This window comes from Chanos chanos, chromosome 7 (assembly GCF_902362185.1).
Source record: "Chanos chanos chromosome 7, fChaCha1.1, whole genome shotgun sequence".
NCBI classification, from domain to species: Eukaryota; Metazoa; Chordata; class Actinopteri; order Gonorynchiformes; family Chanidae; genus Chanos; species Chanos chanos.
In genome coordinates this window covers 1,921,659-1,936,658 of record NC_044501.1, presented here as the reverse complement: position 1 = coordinate 1,936,658, position 15,000 = coordinate 1,921,659, and the positions used below count along the sequence as shown (strand labels likewise).

At 44.6% G+C, this 15,000-nt stretch overlaps 3 protein-coding genes across 5 annotated transcripts in view; 1 reads left to right on the top strand and 2 right to left on the bottom strand.

The window, feature by feature from the left end:
• LOC115817104 (tumor necrosis factor ligand superfamily member 10-like) overlaps nt 1-103 on the bottom strand; it is a 1,945-nt gene extending 1,842 nt beyond the window's left edge. The window contains exon 1 of the mRNA XM_030780350.1: nt 1-103. This exon is cut by the window's left edge and continues 48 nt beyond it. Coding sequence (XP_030636210.1) covers nt 1-103 — 103 coding nt within the window.
• Nucleotides 104-3,445: 3,342 nt separating this feature from the next.
• tmed1b (transmembrane p24 trafficking protein 1b) lies at nt 3,446-6,401 on the top strand. Its single transcript, XM_030779772.1, has 4 exons — nt 3,446-3,646; nt 4,433-4,530; nt 5,022-5,208; nt 6,183-6,401. The coding sequence occupies exons 1-4, from the start codon at nt 3,446-3,448 to the stop codon at nt 6,399-6,401; spliced, it is 705 nt and encodes a 234-aa protein (XP_030635632.1).
• Nucleotides 6,402-14,911: 8,510 nt separating this feature from the next.
• The window catches only part of LOC115816703 (dynamin-2), a 38,767-nt gene continuing 38,678 nt past the window's right edge, over nt 14,912-15,000 (bottom strand). For all 3 annotated transcript variants that reach the window (XM_030779767.1, XM_030779768.1, XM_030779769.1), the window contains exon 20: nt 14,912-15,000. This exon is cut by the window's right edge. The gene's annotated coding sequence lies outside the window, so the exon portion shown is untranslated.

Below are 15,000 nucleotides of genomic sequence, written 5' to 3'. Positions count from 1 at the left end.
GAATGTTTAACACGATGTGACGCCGGTTTCCAGGCTTACGGTGCACGCGGGTCACCTGACCGTCCACCTGCGGACACGGAGAAGCTACGACCGACTCTGCCATCTCTGGAAGGAAACCTCACAGTCTGCAAACAGACCAGGAAGCAACACACGGTGGTCTGCGTCTCTTTGGGCGTGTATCAGTATATTATTTCCGTAGTTTGATGTTTTTGTCTGTGTGTGTGTGTGTGTGTGTGTGTTTGTGTGTGTGTGTGTGTGTGTGTGTGTGTGTGTGTGTGTGTGTACTTGTACAACTATCCTTGTGAGGACCAGTTTGAGTTTTAGACCTTGGGAGTGAGGACATTTTGGGAACGTGAGGACATTTTGGCCGGTCCTCACCTCTTCAATGGGCTGTTTGACTGGTGAAGTCTTGGTTTTAGGGTTCAGGTTAAAATTAGGGTTAGGTCAGGGTGAAGTATTTAGTTGTGATGGTTGAGGTTAGGGTAAGGGGCTAGGGAATGCATTATGTCAATGAGTACCCTCACAAAGACAGAAGTACAAGTATGAGTGTGCGTGCGTGCGTGTGTGTGTGCGCGCGTGTGTGCGTGCGTGTGCATGTGTGCGTGCGTGTGTGTGTGTGTGTGTGTGTGTGTGTGTGTGAGGGAGACAGAGAGAAAGAGAAAGCAAGGAGAAAGGGCTCTTTTATTGAGTAGGATATGCTGCTGCTGCCATCTAGTGCACAGACAGCAGAATATCAAAAGATTTTTGTATAACCTGTGTGACACAGGACATAGACGGTCAAAGTGTTAAACATGTTTTCACCCTCCGCCCTTTTCAGCTGATTTAAGTGCATTCATAGTGTTTTCGCCAAAATGTCAGTTGCAATCAAACTCAGATCCTGTGAAATGAAACCCAACCAGACAATGTTGGAAAATGACTTTCCGATTGTGAACATAAAGCGTTTTCACTACCTCTTTGTCTGCTAATTCTCAGCGTGCACTAATCAGCAGTTATACATTTCCACTACCTGTTAGACGGCTAAAAAGTAAATAAATAACAAACAAACAAACAAACAAACATACACAAAAGTCAGAAGCATTGCTGGTGAGTGACAAGCCTCTGTGTGGGTAGAGGAGACTGCTTTGTGCTCTCTGATGTATGATGAGGGGAGAAACCTCTCAAAACAGCAGCTGCAGGTGTCCAGTGCAGTGAAAGGAATGGTGTCCAGTGCGGTGAAAGGACTGGTTTCCAGTACGGTGAAAGGACTGGTTTCCAGTGCGGTGAAAGGACTGGTTTCCAGTGCGGTGAAAGGACTGGTTTCCAGTGCGGTGAAAGGACTGGTTTCCAGTGCGGTGAAAGGACTGGTTTCCAGTGCAGTGTTAAAGTACAGAAATGAGCCGCATTAAAAATATACATAAACTCACAACATGTGAGAGACATCCTGTGTACAGTCAGCTCATTTCAGGAACAGGCGATCTTTTAGGATTTTCTCCATGGCTTTCTCCGCAGCAGGGCCTCATGCTGTGTTTTCCTCAGTCTCTCTCTCCCTCTCTCTCTCAGTCTCTCTCTCCCTCTCTCTCTCAGTCTCACTCGCTCTCTCTCTCTCAGTCTCTCTCTCCCTCTCTCTCTCAGTCTCTCTCTCCCTCTCTCTCTCAGTCTCTCTCTCCCTCTCTCTCTCAGTCTCACTCGCTCTCTCTCTCTCAGTCTCTCTCTCCCTCTCTCTCTCAGTCTCACTCGCTCTCTCTCTCTCAGTCTCACTCGCTCTCTCTCTCTCAGTCTCTCTCTCCCTCTCTCTCTCAGTCTCTCTCTCCCTCTCTCTCTCAGTCTCTCTCTCCCTCTCTCTCTCAGTCTCACTCGCTCTCTCTCTCTCAGTCTCACTCGCTCTCTCTCTCTCAGTCTCACTCTCCCTCTCTCTCTCAGTCTCACTCGCTCTCTCTCTCTCAGTCTCTCTCTCCCTCTCTCTCTCAGTCTCACTCGCTCTCTCTCTCTCAGTCTCTCTCTCCCTCTCTCTCTCAGTCTCACTCGCTCTCTCTCTCAGTCTCTCTCTCCCTCTCTCTCTCAGTCTCACTCGCTCTCTCTCTCTCAGTCTCTCTCTCCCTCTCTCTCTCAGTCTCACTCGCTCTCTCTCTCTCAGTCTCTCTCTCCCTCTCTCTCTCAGTCTCACTCGCTCTCTCTCTCTCAGTCTCACTCACTCTCTCGTTCTTTTCAGAAGCTAATCGGTCATAGAGCATAGGCAGGCCTGTTAAAATGGGTGAGGTCATAGAGCATAGGCAGGCCTGTTAAAATGGGTGAGGTCATAGGGCATAGGCAGGCCTTTTAAAATGTGTGAGGTCATAGAGCATAGGCAGGCCTGTTAAAATGGGTGAGGTCATAGGGCATAGGCAGGCCTGTTAAAATGTGTGAGGTCATAGAGCATAGGCAGACCTGTTAAAATGGGTGAGTTGCAGCCAGTTAGTGTAATCCCTGCCGAAGGCAGCAGTGGTAGTGAAAAGTCACAATTCAGAACTGTTAAAAGAGATGCTAAAAGAGTTCTAAAACAGTCATTAAAGAGTTCTAAAGGAGTTCTAAGGGAGTTCTAAGAGTTCTAAAGGAGTTCTAAAAGACTTCAAAGGGCCCTGTGTTTCAAGTCAGTCTAATGTGAGAAAGACACTGTGAGAGCAGGCAGGGAGCAGAAACAGAACTGAGTCCTCTTTCAAGTAAACAGAAAGTGTGAATGCAAAGTGAACTGGGTTCTTTCTCATTTTGTTCACTTTTTTTGTTCACTTACAGGGCTCTGTGTTTTGTTTGTTTAAAAAGGGCTTTAACTGAGAGCACTGACTTTTGTTATGTGTACTCTGAGTGTGAAATGGTAAGTTAAACCCCCCAAGGGAGAACTGTTTGTGTTTGAACAGCACTCTGTGGAAAGAGAGACATGCTATACACTGACATTGAGAAGCCAACAACAAAAATCTATTTAAACCATTATTATTATTATTATTATTATTATTATTATTATTACTATTATTCAATAAGCTGTCTTATCCTCTCTCTCTCTCTGTCTTTCGCGCATACACAGACACAAACACACACACACTCATTACTTTAAGATTACTAAAAATCGGAATTATTGCTAGGAAGGACAACTGTCAGAAAAAAACAGTAAATTTGAGTGTACATTTATTGAAATACCACAGCGTTTAAATGACATGGCAGTAGATATGGTTAGGATTTTGTTTGTTTTGCTCCGCTTGTCACTATTAATATCGTTATAACCCGTTTATATCTGGTTCACACACGTATGCCTCTGTAAGTAGGGATTGGAGAGTGGAGGGACACTCGGTGCGTTTTGATTGGTTAGCATCACGGTCGTAAAGGAGTTCTTCTAAGGGGGCGGGTACTGATGGTAGAGGAAAGAGACGCATCTTACATGACATGTCTATAGTTTCAACTCCATCGTCGAACAAAACTCGCGTGGAAACTTTTCGCTATGGACTGGCATCAGCGGACAGGAATCAAGGGTGCCGCTGGGTGCATTTTTATCACCGCGATCGCTGCATCCTGTGTCGCAACTATAGGTGCTTTCAGCCAGAGTCAAGACAGTGAATTAACCTTTCTCTTACCAGCAGGAAGAAGCGAGTGTTTCTTCCAAACGGCACCGAAAAACGGCACCATGGAGGTGGAGTTCCAGGTACCTGGACATACGGGTCACATACATTACAGCTGATTTGTTTTTCAGATATTTTAACGGTAAAATCTACCGTTAAGAATGTTTAATTAACATATTTTTACGAACAGCATTGATGATATTGATGAAAAAGATTGGCCCACATTCTTACAGACACGCTGCCGTCAAACGTGTCGTTTTGGCAGTCGTTACTTTGAATTTCGTCGTGAATAATCGTTCGTTTTTATGTTGCATTTACTTCGTTATGGCGTAAAGAATACTCAGTAGGTCAATCAGTAATGAAAGATGAACATAGCGGAAGTAAGTGCTGATAGACTGCACAACTGAACACATCTCTGTTTGACACAACGCAACTGCAAATTAGTGTTTATACCGATTAAATTCAGCGGCTGCTCAGAGATTCCTTTCGTTTGTATATGCATTGCATGGGGAGAGGAGGTCAGAAGGGTGCGCCTGTGATGTTTATTTAACGGGAGGCGACCTCCTAAGTGCAGCCGAGCGGTGCTACCGTTCTCTGTGAGGGGAAGTGACAGACGGCTACATCCTGTTTTACATCCTGAAACATTCATCTGGCGTCACCGCGCATTGTGCGCGTGTGCTTACTATCCAGCCTGTGTGTGAGAGAGATGACAGGTGTCATTTCACCTGTTGTGTGCCGGTAGAAGTGTGTGTGTGTGTGTGTGTTTGTTTGAGAGAGAGAGAGATTACAGAATGATGGAATATCTGTTGTGAAATTTCATGTATAATCACCTTTGTGTGTGTGTGTGTGTGTGTGCGCGTGTTGTCCAGGTTGTAGCTGGAGCAGGTATGGACGTTGACTTCTCCATACTTTCTCCTCAAGGATTCCACCTGGTCTCAGAGTACCGGCGCTCAGATGGCGTTCACATGTGAGTACAGTCTCTCTCTCTGTCTCTCTCTCTCTCTCTCTGTCTCTGTCTCTCTCTCTCTCTCTCTTTCACTCTTCCTCTCTCCCTCTCTCTCTCTCTCTCTCTCTCTCTCTCTTTCACTCTCTCTCTCTCTCTCTCTCTCTCTTTCACTCTCCCTCTCTCTCTCTCTCTCTCCCTCTCCCTCTCTCTCCAACGTCTCTGTCTGCGATGTCTTTAATTGGACAGATTTCTCTTTGGAGAGGGTCGTCTTGAGTTGTTATTGGCTAGTCTGTCTCCACTGTGACTGTGCCCTGCTGCCATTGGCAAGGTATTGCAGTCCAGAGAGGAGAGTCATTTTCCCCTTTGATGCTCTGCCTCTGGATTCCCAGACAAAACACCTCAGTTACTTCTGTTCCTCTCAGTCAATGTGTTGTTATTGTTGCTGTATGTGTGATTGGTTGGTTCCTAATGCTAACTGTCTGTGATTGGTTGGCTTTTTTTGGCATGTCTAGGGTGGAGCCAACGGAAGAAGGAGACTACCAGATCTGCTTTGACAACAGTTTCAGTCGATTCTCAGAGAAGATGGTCTTCTTCGAGGTCATCCTGGACTTACCGGCCAATGATGCGGGAGCTGACGATGAATGGGCGGGACTAGGAGAACCTGAGAACCTATTAGAATATAAACTGGAGGACATTAGGGTAAGAGTTCCACCACTTTCAGAGACAGCTGGTCAGTTCATTAGCATATTACCCATCACTCTCCCTTTCTTTCTTTTCTTTTTTTTTTTTTTATTGAACACCACAGCAAAACACAAATCTCTGTGTCTGTTTTTATTGAACACCACAGCAAAACACAAATCTCTGTGTCTGTTTTTATTGAACACCACAGCAAAACACAAATCTCTGTGTCTGTTTTTATTGAACACCACAGCAAAACACAAATCTCTGTGTCTGTTTTTATTGAACACCACAGCAAAACACAAATCTCTGTGTCTGTTTTTATTGAACACCACAGCAAAACACAAATCTCTGTGTCTGTTTTTATTGAACACCACAGCAAAACACAAATCTCTGTGTCTGTTTTTATTGAACACCACAGCAAAACACAAATCTCTGTGTCTGTTTTTATTGAACACCACAGCAAAACACAAATCTCTGTGTCTGTTTTTATTGAACACCACAGCAAAACACAAATATATCCTCCCCTCTGATTGGTCCAAAACACAAATCGCTGTGTCTGTTTTGTCCTCTTCACCCTGTGTTTCTCTCTGTCGACTGATTCTTTCTCACTTAAGCCATTTCATAATGCCCCAGATTCAGTTATATTGTCTCTCTCATAAGTGAATTAAACACAGGGGAACCACGTCTACACTGTGCATCCACACACACACATACACACACGCACATGCACACGCACACACACACACGTACACACACGCACACGCACATACACACATACACACACACACATACACACACACACACACACACACACATGCACACACTCACTCACTGAATGGCTGGTGTATCAGAGCTGTCTGTGTTAGTGAACCATACTGCCTTTTCACACATAAGACCTGGAACATTGCAATGCTGTTGGATTGAATTAATAGCTCCCCCCCCACACCTCCCATTCTCAGTTTGTTTCTCTCTCTCTCTCTCTCTCTCTGCAGGAGTCCATCGAATCGGTGCACCGGCGGCTGGAGCGGAGCCGTCAGATGCAGGCGGTGCTGCGGGCGTTCGAGGCCCGGGACCGGAACCTTCTGGAAGATAACCTGTGGAAGGTCTCCTTCTGGTCGTGTGCCAACCTGCTGGTGATGGTGGGCGTGGCCTTCACACAGGTGTACTCCCTCAGACGCCTGTTCGACGACAAGAGGAGGGTGTATACTTAAAAAAAAAAAAAAACAACAACAACAACAAAAAACAAGCCCCGTCCATGTCTGCTTCATAGGAAATCCTAAGACTCTTAACTTTGGGCCAGACAGGGCAAGACATGATGAGGAGCTGAACAGTCTGAGAGAAGGATGCACTGAGCGAGAGAGGGAGAGCGAGGGATAGAGGGAGAGAGAGAGAGAGAGAGAGAGAGAGAGAGTATAAAGTGCCTTTAGCCGTCACCCCATGCAGAATTTAAAGCCAAACCCACCTAACCTTACAGTTACAATATGAATGTCATATATCCTCCCCTCTGATTGGTTCACCAAGACCCTCTTTCCTCTCTCTCCATTGGCTGTTCCTTAAAGTCCTCCTTCCTCTCTCTCCATTGGCTGTTCCTTAAAGTCCTCCTTCCTCTCTCTCCATTGGCTGTTCCTTAAGGTCCTCCTTCCTCTCTCTCCATTGGCTGTTCCTTAAGGTCCTCCTTTCTCTCTTTCTATTGGCTGTTACTTAGCATTACACTCCTTTTGAAGAACAAGGTACCTGAATTATTTAGCAGTGCAATTCAGTGGAAAGAAAAAGATTAAAGGTAGATTTTGTTTTTTTTACTGTCATTAACAGTTTGTATGAGCAAGTGTGTGTTTGTTTGCTTGTTTGTTTGTTTGTTGTTCATGGCAGTCATGTGACAAAGGCTCTGCGAAGAAAGACGTTACAATGTCCCATTCCTTTGCTGGGACTTTTCAGGTCTGTGTTATTGACATTGAACTGAATTGAATTGGTGTTCGGTGGTTTTGGGTTATATTTGTATGTATAATCACATCACACAGTCACACAGTGTGTGTCAGTATGTCCTCTGTCCGTATGTGAGAGAGTGTGTGTGTGTATTGTCTGTGAGAGAGAGTGTGTGTGTGTGTGTGTGTGTCTGAGTGTGGGGACATGGTGAGTGTTTGTGGTACAGTATGTCTTAATAACATGGGTTCACTGGGGTATATGGTCTGTGGCATTTTGGTCTGTGTGAGAGCACGTGTGTGTATGTGTGTGTTTGTATTGTCTGTGAGAGCACGTGTGTGTGTGTGTGTGTTTGTATTGTCTGTGAGAGCATGTGTGTGTGTGTGTCTGTGTACTGTCTGTGAGAGAGTGTGTGTGTGTGTGTGTGTGTGTCTGTGTACTGTCTGTGAGAGTGTGTGTGTGTGTGTGTGTGAGTGTGGGGACATGGTGAGTGTTTGTGGTACAGTATGTCTTAATAATATGGGTTCAGTGGGGTATATGGTCTGTTTAAGTGGCATTTTGGTCTGTGTGAGAGCACGTGTGTGTGTGTGTGTGTGTGTTTGTGTCAGAGTGGGGGTGTGTGTCTAGCTGAATATGAATCAGATGAGCTGTTGTTTTTTTATAAGGATGAGAATGACATAGGGGGGACCCTGAGCGTGTGTGTTTGTGTTGGAGTGGGGGTGTGTGTGTGTGTGTTTGTGTTGGAGTGGGGGTGTGTGTGTGTGTGTTTGTGTTGGAGTGGGGGTGTGTGTGTGTGTTTGTCTGTGTGAGAGTATGTGTGTGTGTTTGTGTTGGAGTGGGGGGGGGTGTGTGTGTGTGTTTGTGTTGGAGTGGGGGTGTGTGTGTGTGTGTTTGTCTGTGTGAGAGTATGTGTGTGTGTTTGTGTTGGGACCCTGAGCGTGTGTAAAAACTGCCACTGTTTGCTTTGTCTCTGTCTTTCTTAGAGAATATGTTTTACACAATAAAAAAACCAGACTGAGACAGCCCCTCTGTGCCTCCTCTCTACAGACGGTCTCTCTCTCATTTCATAGACGTCTGATCTTTCGTTTTTCTTTTTCTCTAGACAGTCTCTTATTTATAAACATGTCATCTTTTGTTTTTTTGTGGAACGGCTATGTCTGTTATCCATAATATGGTTCAGTTTTATAACAGCTCTGCCGCATTCACTAACATCATACTCGTTCAGTAGTCCAAGGTCTCAATATAACAATGTATCGGTTCATACATATGACTCAATATAACGATATATCGGTTCATACACATGACTCAATATAACAGTATATCGGTTCATACACATGACTCAATATAACAATATATCGGTTCATACACGACTCAATATAACAATATATCGGTTCATACACAGGACTCAATATAATGATATATCGCTTCATACATAGGACTCAATATAACGATATATCGGTTCATATACATGACTAAATATAATATGTCGGTTCATACACATGACTCAATGTAACAATATATTGGTTCATACATAGGACTCAATGTAACAGTATATCGGTTTATATAACAGATGTGTTGGTACCCTTCCGTGAAGAAAGAAGAACCCACCATTTTCTCTGAAATATCTTGGACTGACAAAAGTAATTGGCATCCATCATTGTTTGTTCCATATTTAATAGAAATCAGACTTTGCTTTTGATTTTTGATTCAACTGAATATTTTGAATAATAAAACGAATGAAAATAGACAAATGGACAATAATGATCAGACCCATAACCTGATATTTTGTTGCACAACCTTTAGAGGTGATCACTGTAAACAAGCGATTTCTGTAGCTCCCAGTGAGACTTCTGCACCAGTCAACAGGTAGTCTGACCCTCTCCCTCAGTCAACAGGTAGTCTGACCCTCTCTCTCAGTCAACAGGTAGTCTGACCCTCTCTCTCAGTCAACAGGTAGTCTGAATCTCTGTCCCTCAGTCAACAGGTAGTCTGACCCTCTCTCTCAGTCAACAGGTAGTCTGACCCTCTCTCTCAGTCAACAGGTAGTCTGACCCTCTCTCTCAGTCAACAGGTAGTCTGAATCTCTGTCTCTCAGTCAACAGGTAGTCTGACCCTCTCTCTCAGTCAACAGGTAGTCTGACCCTCTCTCTCAGTCAACAGGTAGTCTGAATCTCTGTCTCTCAGTCAACAGGTAGTCTGAATCTCTCTCCCTCAGTCAACAGGTAGTCTGAATCTCTCTCTCAGTCAACAGGTAGTCTGAATCTCTCTCCCTCAGTCAACAGGTAGTCTGACCCTCTCTCTCAGTCAACAGGTAGTCTGACCCTCTCTCTCAGTCAACAGGTAGTCTGAATCTCTCTCCCTCAGTCAACAGGTAGTCTGACCCTCTCTCTCAGTCAACAGGTAGTCTGACCCACTCTCTCTCAGTCAACAGGTAGTCTGAATCTCTGTCTCTCAGTCAACAGGTAGTCTGAGCTACTCTCTCAGTCAACAGGTAGTCTGACCCTCTCTCTCAGTCAACAGGTAGTCTGACCCTCTCTCTCAGTCAACAGGTAGTCTGAGCTACTCTCTCAGTCAACAGGTAGTCTGACCCTCTCTCTCAGTCAACAGGTAGTCTGACCCTCTCTCCCTCAGTCAACAGGTAGTCTGACCCTCTCTCCCTCAGTCAACAGGTAGTCTGACCCTCTCTCCCTCAGTCAACACGTAGTCTGACCCTCTCTCCCTCAGTCAACAGGTAGTCTGACCCTCTCTCTCAGTCAACAGGTAGTCTGACCCTCTCTCCCTCAGTCAACAGGTAGTCTGACCCTCTCTCCCTCAGTCAACAGGTAGTCTGACCCTCTCTCTCAGTCAACAGGTAGTCTGACCCTCTCTCCCTCAGTCAACAGGTAGTCTGACCCTCTCTCTCAGTCAACAGGTAGTCTGACCCTCTCTCCCTCAGTCAACAGGTAGTCTGAATCTCTCTCCCTCAGTCAACAGGTAGTCTGAGCTACTCTCCCTGAGCAAACTGCTCCAGCTGGCTCAGGTTTGGTGGGTGTTTTCTCCAGACTGCATGTTTCAGCTCTCTCTATACATGTTCCATAGGAAACAGATCAGGGCTCATAGAAGGACACCTCAGAATAGTCCAATGTTTGGCTCTGAGCCATTTTTGGGTGTGTTTTAGCTGTGTGTTTTGGGTCATTATCCTGTTGGAAGACCCGTGACCTGTGACTGAGACAGAGCTTTCTGACACTGGGCTGTGTGTTTCGCTCCAGAACACCCCGATAGCCTTGAGATTTCACTGTCCCCTCCACAGATTCACGACACCTCGTACCAGACGCAGCAAAGCAGCCCCCAAAACATAACCCAGCCTCCTCTGTGTCTCACAGCAGATCTGGGCCCCAAAACATAACCCAGCCTCCTCTGTGTCTCACGGCAGGTCTGGTCCCCAAAACATAACCCGGCCTCCTCTGTGTCTCACGGCAGGTCTGGGCCCCAAAACATAACCCGTCCTCCTCTGTGTCTCACGGCAGGTCTGGTCCCCAAAACATAACCCAGCCTCCTCTGTGTCTCACAGCAGATCTGGGCCCCAAAACATAACCCAGCCTCCTCTGTGTCTCACGGCAGGTCTGGTCCCCAAAACATAACCCGGCCTCCCATGTGTCTCACGGCAGGTCTGGGCCCCAAAACATAACCCGTCCTCCTCTGTGTCTCACAGCAGGTCTGGTCTTCTTCTCTTTGAAAGCTTCATTTTTTCATCTGTGAACGTAGAAGTGATGTGCCTCGTTTGTCTAAAGGACAGTCTGACAGAAGCACTGTGGTCTGTCAATATGCATTTTAACCAATTCCAGTCTTGCTTTTTTTTTTTTTTTTACTTTTCTCTTTCAACAGTGGAGTCCTCCTGGGTCGTCTTCCTTTGTTGCTCAAAGAGCGAGGGATGGTGTCATCAGACACTGACGTGTCTTGACCTTGGAGTTCAGCTTGTATCTCTTGGGAAGTTTTCCTTGGCTCTTTTTCTACCATTCGTTCTATCCTTCTGTTCAATCTGGGCTTGATTTTCCTCTTGTGGCCGCGTCCAGGGAGGCTGGCTACAGTCCCACCCAGACCTTAAACTTCTTAATGACATTTGCAGCTGTAGTCACAGGAACATCAGGCTGATTGGAGATGGTCTTATAGCCTTTAGCTTTAACATGCTTGTCTGTTGTTTTCTTTCTGATCTCCTCAGACAACTCTCTCCTTTGCTCTCTCTGGTCCTCCCAGCAGGAGTGTGAGAATAGACAGATTAGAGGGAATTCCAGCAGGAGTGTGAGAATAGACAGATTAGAGCGTGGGATGGGGACCGGCACCAAGATGTAATTCATGCAAGTATCAGTATGACTATCACTTATTAAGCTTTTCAAATTTTACTTTTCATTTTTAAGTCTTTTATCTTTTCTTTTTTATTTTCCTGTATGTGAACCAGAAACTCAATTCATCAAATTATTCATTGAATCGTACAGAATAAACCATTTTATTCCCATTTGTGAATTAGAGAGAGAGAGAAAATACCAAAATGGAAGAACTTCAGGACATGAGTTTTATTTCAGACTAAGATGCAAAATACGGCAGAACAGCTGGATCTTGAGTCGAGTGGGGAGAAGTTTTAACAGATCTGCTCTACAGCCCTGGGCTAAATGACCCATCTGAAACGGGACAGGCCCCGCTCAGACGAGGACCTTTGTGGTTGGACCTGGGGCCTGTGTGGGTTAGGGGATCAGCACTCAGGCAGAATGTGGGGGGTTGGTGACAAGCCTCTAAATACGCCTCACTCACACTCAGGCACACATGAATACAAACACATACACAAACACACACACTCTCAGACACACACGAATACATACACAAACATACACACAAACACACACACAAACTCAGGCACACACGAATACATATATAAACACACACACACACACACACACACACACGAATACGTACACATACACGTACATACATTCAGGCACACTTGAATACATACAGAAACACATACACAAACACACACACAGGCACACATGAATGCATAGCCATGTGCATGTACACACACACACACACACTACACACTCCGCAGTGAGAAGTTCTTTACGCAGTATTCCACAGTAAATGCATAATATGAAATTAATATTTGAAATTAATAAATATATGAAATACTTTTTGTGATTGGTTCATCTCAGGATGATTCAACAAGGTGACAGTAATTTGGACACCACCAGGAGACGTGTGCTGTGTATGTGTATGTGTGTGTATGTAACATTTAAGACCCAAGGAGCAAAAAAAAAGACACGCACACACACACACACACACACACACACACAGGCTGACGGAAAAGGAAGATAAAGACAAAATACCAGGAGACCAGCGACCAGATTATCATCCCTGTTTTAATAACCATTTTACATCTCCATCTCTCCTTCATCCCTCTGTCATTTTAGACCTTCATTTCTCCCTCATCACTCTGTTCTTTATCCAGAGGGAATGTCAGCGTGGTACAAACGAAAGCTACAGATACAATAGTGAAATGAAAACATAGGGCACACTGAGAATCTGTGCGAGTGTGTGTGTGTGTGTGTGTGTGTGTGTGTGGGCGTGTGCGTGTCTGTGTGCGTGTTTGTGTTAATTGGAGAAACGATACACCAAGCAATGAGAATGTTTACACGGCCAAAGAAAATCATATAAAATGTTTAGTTAAAAAAAGTACGTTATTCCAATAAAAAAAGAAAAAAAAAAAAAAAAAAATCAAGACTCAAGCTTTACTTACCATTAACAACACAGCCCTACCCTCAATATCGACCAATCAACAGGAGCTTTTCACTAAATGCCCTCCCCTCCCCCAATACCGTTTTTCTTATATACAGGTAACTTTTGACTGGGTTAGGGCACGATTATAAACAAAACCATCTTTATTTCCATCCTTTCAAAGGCACAATAAGGAAATGTATCCAAAACGTTACAAAATGCTGCTCTTTCTGAGGGAAATGTATTTAAAATGTTAAAAAAATGCTGTTCTTTCTGAGGGAAATGTATTTAAAACAGAAAATGCTGTTCTTTCTGAGGGAAATGTATTTAAAACATTAGAAAATGCTGCTCTTTCTGAGGGAAATGTATTTAAAACGTTAGAAAATGCTGCTCTTTCTGAGGGAAATGTATTTAAAACGTTAGAAAATGCTGCTCTTTCTGAGGACGTCAGGTGCTGTGTTGTAAGGACACTGGAATGAAAAGTCAGTTGGCGTCAAGAGTGGTGCATCAGGAAGCTTGACACAATCTCTGCATAGACACTGGAGTGTACGGTGCATAGCTCATTAAAAACAAACCAACAAACAAAAACATACAAAGATAGAAGTCATTTTTATCCACTTGACTATTCACTCAAGTAGAGTCCTGAGGCATGCTGCCTAAAGACACTGTAGAGTACTTGGCCAGTTTAGAACCAGGAACAAACCAGGCACCAGCTTAACATCACACTGACCCAGTACTGTAAAGAACAGGGCTAAGGTGGTCTCTTATAAACCAGGCACCAGTTTAACATCACACTGACCCAGTACTGTAAAGAACAGGGCTAAGGTGGTCTCTTATAAACCAGGCACCAATTTAACATCACACTGACCCAGTACTGTAAAGAACAGGGCTAAGGTGGTCTCTTATAAACCAGGCACCAGCTTAACATCACACTGACCCAGTACTGTACAGAACAGGGCTAAGGTAGTCTCTTATAAACCAGGCACCAGTTTAACATCACACTGACCCAGTACTGTAAAGAACAGGGCTAAGGTGGTCTCTTATAAACCAGGCACCAGCTTAACATCACACTGACCCAGTACTGTACAGAACAGGGCTAAGGTAGTCTCTTATAAACCAGGCACCAGCTTAACATCACACTGACCCAGTACTGTACAGAACAGGGCTAAGGTAGTCTCTTATAAACCAGGCACCAGTTTAACATCACACTGGCCCAATACTGTAAAGAACAGGGCTAAGGTAGTCTCTTATAAACCAGGCACCAGCTTAACATCACACTGACCCAGTACTGTACAGAACAGGGCTAAGGTGGTCTCTTATAAACCAGGCACCAGTTTAACATCACACTGACCCAGTACTGTAAAGAACAGGGCTAAGGTGGTCTCTTATAAACCAGGCACCAGCTTAACATCACACTGACCCAGTACTGTACAGAACAGGGCTAAGGTGGTCTCTTATAAACCAGGCACCAGTTTAACATCACACTGACCCAGTACTGTAAAGAACAGGGCTAAGGTGGTCTCTTATAAACCAGGCACCAGCTTAACATCACACTGACCCAGTACTGTACAGAACAGGGCTAAGGTGGTCTCTTATAAACCAGGCACCAGTTTAACATCACACTGACCCAGTACTGTACAGAACAGGGCTAAGGTGGTCTCTTATAAACCAGGCACCAGTTTAACATCACACTGACCCAGTACTGTACAGAACAGGGCTAAGGTAGTCTCTTATAAACCAGGCACCAGTTTAACATCACACTGACCCAGTACTGTACAGAACAGGGCTAAGGTAGTCTCTTATAAACCAGGCACCAGTTTAACATCACACTGACCCAGTACTGTACAGAACAGGGCTAAGGTGGTCTCTTATAAACCAGGCACCAGTTTAACATCACACTGACCCAGTACTGTACAGAACAGGGCTAAGGTGGTCTCTTAAAGGCACTGTTCTACACCTTATCACAGGTGTCAACAAACACGGTTTCAAGATTTTCTTTTATAAAAGAAAAAGAAAAAGAAAAAGAAAAAGAAAACAATTCAGAGTTTTTATAAAAGAAAAGGGTTAATCTAAAAGATTCAGAGTTTTTATTGGCACTGCCACCATTACTGCGTAACATCCTAAACGCTAACCTGTTTGTTTTACAGC

What these genes read in the sequence shown, in the direction of transcription:
- tmed1b (XM_030779772.1), top strand. Translation starts at nt 3,446, where the DNA reads ATGGACTGGCATCAGCGGACAGGAATCAAGGGTGCCGCTGGGTGCATT. An exon ending in CGCTCAGATGGCGTTCACAT is followed by an intron (nt 4,531 to 5,021) that starts GTGAGTACAGTC and finishes TGGCATGTCTAG; the next exon opens with GGTGGAGCCAACGGAAGAAG. An exon ending in ATAAACTGGAGGACATTAGG is followed by an intron (nt 5,209 to 6,182) that starts GTAAGAGTTCCA and finishes CTCTCTCTGCAG; the next exon opens with GAGTCCATCGAATCGGTGCA.